The sequence below is a fragment of the Terrapene carolina genome, unplaced genomic scaffold, assembly GCF_002925995.2.
Source record: "Terrapene carolina triunguis isolate 2854851 unplaced genomic scaffold, T_m_triunguis-2.0 Scaffold17058, whole genome shotgun sequence".
NCBI classification, from domain to species: domain Eukaryota; kingdom Metazoa; phylum Chordata; order Testudines; family Emydidae; genus Terrapene; species Terrapene triunguis.
In genome coordinates, this window is record NW_020681409.1 from 1 (window position 1) to 4,491 (window position 4,491).

At 55.7% G+C, this 4,491-nt stretch overlaps 1 protein-coding gene across 1 annotated transcript; it reads left to right on the top strand.

Annotated features, from left to right (window-relative positions):
• Positions 1–279: 279 nt before the first annotated feature.
• On the top strand, positions 280–3,826 carry MAZ (MYC associated zinc finger protein; the record flags this gene model as incomplete). The annotated part of the gene is made up of 4 exons (XM_024221013.3): positions 280–369; positions 2,285–3,057; positions 3,162–3,225; positions 3,578–3,826. Coding segments are annotated over 4 exons (1,161 nt in total), but the record flags the coding sequence as incomplete, so codon positions are not given.
• Between the last annotated feature and the right edge of the window lie 665 nt (positions 3,827–4,491).

Consider the following 4,491-nt stretch of genomic DNA (forward strand, 5'->3'; position numbering starts at 1 on the left):
CCCCATGACCCCTTCCTAGCCCTGTGACCCCTCCCCCACCCCACTGTGGGCTACCCTCCCACTTCTCCATACAACACAGCGCCCTCCCCCTCCCTGCCTAAACCCTCCTCCCCAGGTCCCCAACTGCCTGGGGGGGAGGGGAGACTGTTCCACTGGGATGATCAGCAACAAAATGTGGCCATCATTAGGGACCAGAGTTAACTCCCACACTGATGAGGCAGGTATTTCCCATTCCCTCCCCTCGCTAGCTCCTCTGACCCACCTCTCCTCTCACATTAGCAGAGTCACACACAGAATCCCCTCCAGGTCGGGGCCGAAATCCAGTCCCGGTTTTTCGCCTCCCAGGGCTGCACCCAGAGCCCCTTCCAGGTGAGCAAATGCGGGGGCCATGGGGTGCTGGGTCAGATATTTCCCCAGGGCAGGGCACTGGCTGGAATGGGACTTGGGGCCTTTCCCCTCTAGGGGGCGCCAATTGAAATCCATCTCCAGAAGTGGCTGCATCTCATCCCCGTAGAGTTTAGTCCAGCAGAAACACTCTGCTCTTGTTAGCTTGAAATTGTTTTCAGGAGTTATCGTAAAGCCTGGCCACAAATGGCAAAGCAAGAACAGTATGGCTCAGAAAGAACGTATTTGCAGAAATATCTGGATTAAGGGCCAAATTGGTTACAAAAATTCCCATGATAGATTTCCTTAACTGTGTCCTGCAGTTCATAATTGCATCTGATTTGATTATACAATTTCTAATTGATTATGCCATCTTCCTACCTGGATACGTGATCACTTACATGAAGTACCGAGCAACGGGGCTTGGGGATCACAGTTAAGGTTACTAACGAAAAACATGACAAGGAATTAACTTTAGATAAACAAAGATTGCTACAAATTGCTTTTTGCTAGTTACAGCCAGGCTCGTCAGGTTTCGCTGGTTCCAACCACCAATCTGACTGACACTTGCTCTGTCTCATGAGAGACATCCCTGCCTCCAAAGTCGTCGACACCTTTATTTTTAGGAGTGTAAATTGACCCATTGAAATTAGTAAGAGGTTTTCATGGCTAAAATTAGGCTCGTGCATAAATCTCCAGAGGAGTGGGGCCCTAGATGGTCAGAATAAAGTTAAGAGAGTTTTTTGGTCTTGAATTCCCTAGTTGTTTTCCTCAATTAAAATGAAATGAGCGGGGTTTGGGTTGAAATTTCTCCCAGTTTATTTTTGTAAATAATTTATTTGAAAAAGTGAGAAATTCCAGAACAATCTTTAACTTAACAGAGTTCATTGTTTCAGAATTTCTCCAGGGAAATAAGCCAAGGAAGCTTGATGTGTGTGGGAATTGGGTGGGTTTTTAAAAAATATATATAATCTGATTAGACATTTTACATTATAGATCTAATATAATTCTGTATGTATTACGAAAAAGTGCAGTCAAAATATGTAAGGTAATATATTACATTATATTGTTTTTCTCATTATTTGTCCTTAATTAAGTTTAAAAAAATTGTGTTGGAATTTCTCATTTCATTTTGAAAATGGTACATTGAATTTTTTTGACCTAAAACATCCCAGTTGTTTTAAATTTTTATATATATATATATATATATAAAAATTAAGGAGATTTCTTAGTTGAAATGTGTCCCCCCCGCCCCTGTAAATATTTCACTTTATCTTTTAGCAAATGCGAAATTGCAGCTCCAGTATTTTTAATTTATTGAAAAACCCTTCAAATCTCTAGGACAAACTAACCCTGTGTCTTGGTTTTTTAAAGACCGGTATTTTTGTTGTGCTGGATTTTCCCCAGATTGTATTAAAATAAATCTTCAAAAATTTTTGCGCTGGAATTTTTTTTACAGGTAACAAATTGTTTGGTTTCTTCAGTTGTTGTTGGGGAGGCAAAAGTTTTTTCCATGTATTTTTAAATAATTAAAATGAAATCTGATGACGTTGGCTTTGAATTACAACGTCACAGGGCTTGAAACAAAAGGAAGTGATCAAACTTGAGTCGGGCCAGAATTCCCGGATTAAAGAAATATAAGAAGAGGCTTTGCTTATCCCATAATGCGAGGAAGCTTCCGGAGCTTGGAACTTCCCAGAGGCTCGTTTGTTTCTTTGTAATTAATTCAATGAAGAGGCTTTTGTCTCTGTTAACGAAGTTTTGGGGACTGGAATTTCCCAGGATTTCCAATGGAAAATCCAAAGCTTTGGGGCTGGAATTTGTCCTGGTTGGTTTTGACCGTGACGCCCCTTCTGAGTCTGCCCCCGCCTCCCTCTAACCCCCTCTCCCTCCCCCGCAGGCTGCCGCCGCGGCGCCCCCGCCACCCGCTCCAGCCACCTCTGCTGATTCCCTGCAGGTGGACCTGCTCCCGGTGCTGGCGGCCGCCCAGGAGACGGCAGCGGCCGCGGCGGTGGTGGCGGCTGCCACGGCCTCAGCTCCAGCCGCCTCCACGGTGGACACGGCAGCCCTGAAACAGCAGCAGCCGGGGCCCGAGGGGAGCGGGGCACAGGTGGCCCCAGCCCCGCAGGCCACCTCCCAGCCCCCCACAGCCCAGCCACCCGCGCCGCCCCCGCCCAGCGAGGCCCAGAAGAAGTCGAAGAGCAAGGGGCCGTACATCTGCTCGCTCTGCGCCAAGGAGTTCAAGAACGGCTACAACCTCCGGCGCCACGAGGCCATCCACACGGGCGCCAAGGCCGCCCGCGCCAGCCCCGCCGCCATGAAGATGCCCACCATGGTGCCCCTCAGCCTGCTGAGTGTCTCGGCCCTGGGGGCGGGCGGGGGCGGGGCGGCGCCGGGGGCGGAGGGGGGCGGGGCGGCAGGGCTGGTAACCACCACGGCCTCTGGCAAGCGAATCCGGAAGAACCACGCCTGCGAGATGTGCGGCAAGGCCTTCCGTGACGTCTACCACCTCAACCGGCACAAGCTGTCGCACTCGGATGAGAAGCCCTACCAGTGCCCCGTGTGCCAGCAGCGCTTCAAGCGCAAGGATCGTATGAGCTACCACGTGCGCTCGCACGACGGCGCCGTGCACAAGCCCTACATCTGCAGCCACTGCGGCAAGAGCTTCTCCCGGTACGGCCGTCGCGGCGCGGGGGGAGCCGAGCGGGGCGCGGGCTGGGCTCAGGGGGGCTGCAGGGGCGTTGCCAAACCGTGACCTGTATTTGCTTCCCCCGTAGGCCGGACCATCTCAACAGCCACGTGCGCCAGGTGCATTCGACAGAGAGACCCTTCAAATGTGAGGTACCTACCCACCCACCTCCCCCTGCGCCCCACCAGGGGACGGGCTCCTCGAGGAGAGACTGGGATGGGGAACGGGATCCAGGCATCCAGGACGGCTCCTCTAGGGGGCCTCACAGTACTTCTGGAGGGACTGGGGAGGGCTTCCTAGGGAGTCCCACAGCTCTCCCAGAGACTGCAACCGGGTATGGGACCCAGGCATCCGGGACAGCTCCCCCAGGGGATCCACTATTGCTCCCAGAGACGGGACTGGGACCCAGATGTCTGGGACAGCTCCCCTAGAGGGGCCCCAGAGCACTCCTAGGGAGGGGAGATGTCTGGGGTGCCGGCCCCCCTAACGCCCCGCTCCCCCCAGACGTGCGAGGCGGCCTTCGCCACGAAGGACCGGCTGCGGGCACACACGGTGCGCCACGAGGAGAAGGTGCCGTGTCACGTGTGCGGGAAGATGCTCAGCGCCGCCTACATCACGGACCACATGAAAGTTCACAGCCAGGGGCCCAACCACATCTGTGAGCTGTGCAACAAAGGTAGGGAGGCCGGGGGGGTGAGAGAGAGAGAGAGCCGTGTGCGTCCTGTACCCGCTGAGTGAGAGAGCCGTGTGCCCCCGGTGCCACCCGCCAAGTGAGAGAGCCGTGTGCCCACTGTATCCGCCAAGTGAGAGAGCCGTGTGCCCCTGGTGTCACCCGCCAAGTGAGAGAGCCGTGTGCCCCCTGCACCCGCCGAGTGAGAGAGCCGTGTGCCCCCGGTGCCACCCGCCGAGTGAGAGAGCCGTGTGCCTCCGGTGCCACCGCGCCCACCACTGGGCGGGGCTGTACCCCCTGTACCCGCTGAGGGCGGGAGTGGGGAGTGCCAGACTGGGCATGGGAGTGCCAGGCCAGGGGCAGGCCCCATCTCCCTGGGGCACCGGGCGTGGGCAGTGCCAGGCCAGGGGCGGGACTCGTCTCCCTGGGATGCCGGGCGTGGGGAGTGCTAGGCTGAGTGTGGGTCACTCTCCCCGGGCAACTGGGCATGGGGAGTGCCAGGCTGGGTGTGGGTCACTCTCCCCGCGATACTGGACGTGGGGAGTGCCAGGCCGGGTGTGGGTCACTCTCCCCGGGATGCCGGGCGTGGGGAGTGCCAGGCCAGGGGTGGGACTCGTCTCCCCGGGATGCCGGGTGTGGGGAGTGCCAGGCCCGGCGTGGGTCACTCTCCCCACGGTACTGGACGTGGGGAGTGCTAGGCTGGGTGTGGGTCACTCTCCCCGGGATGCCGGGCGTGGGGAGTGCCAGG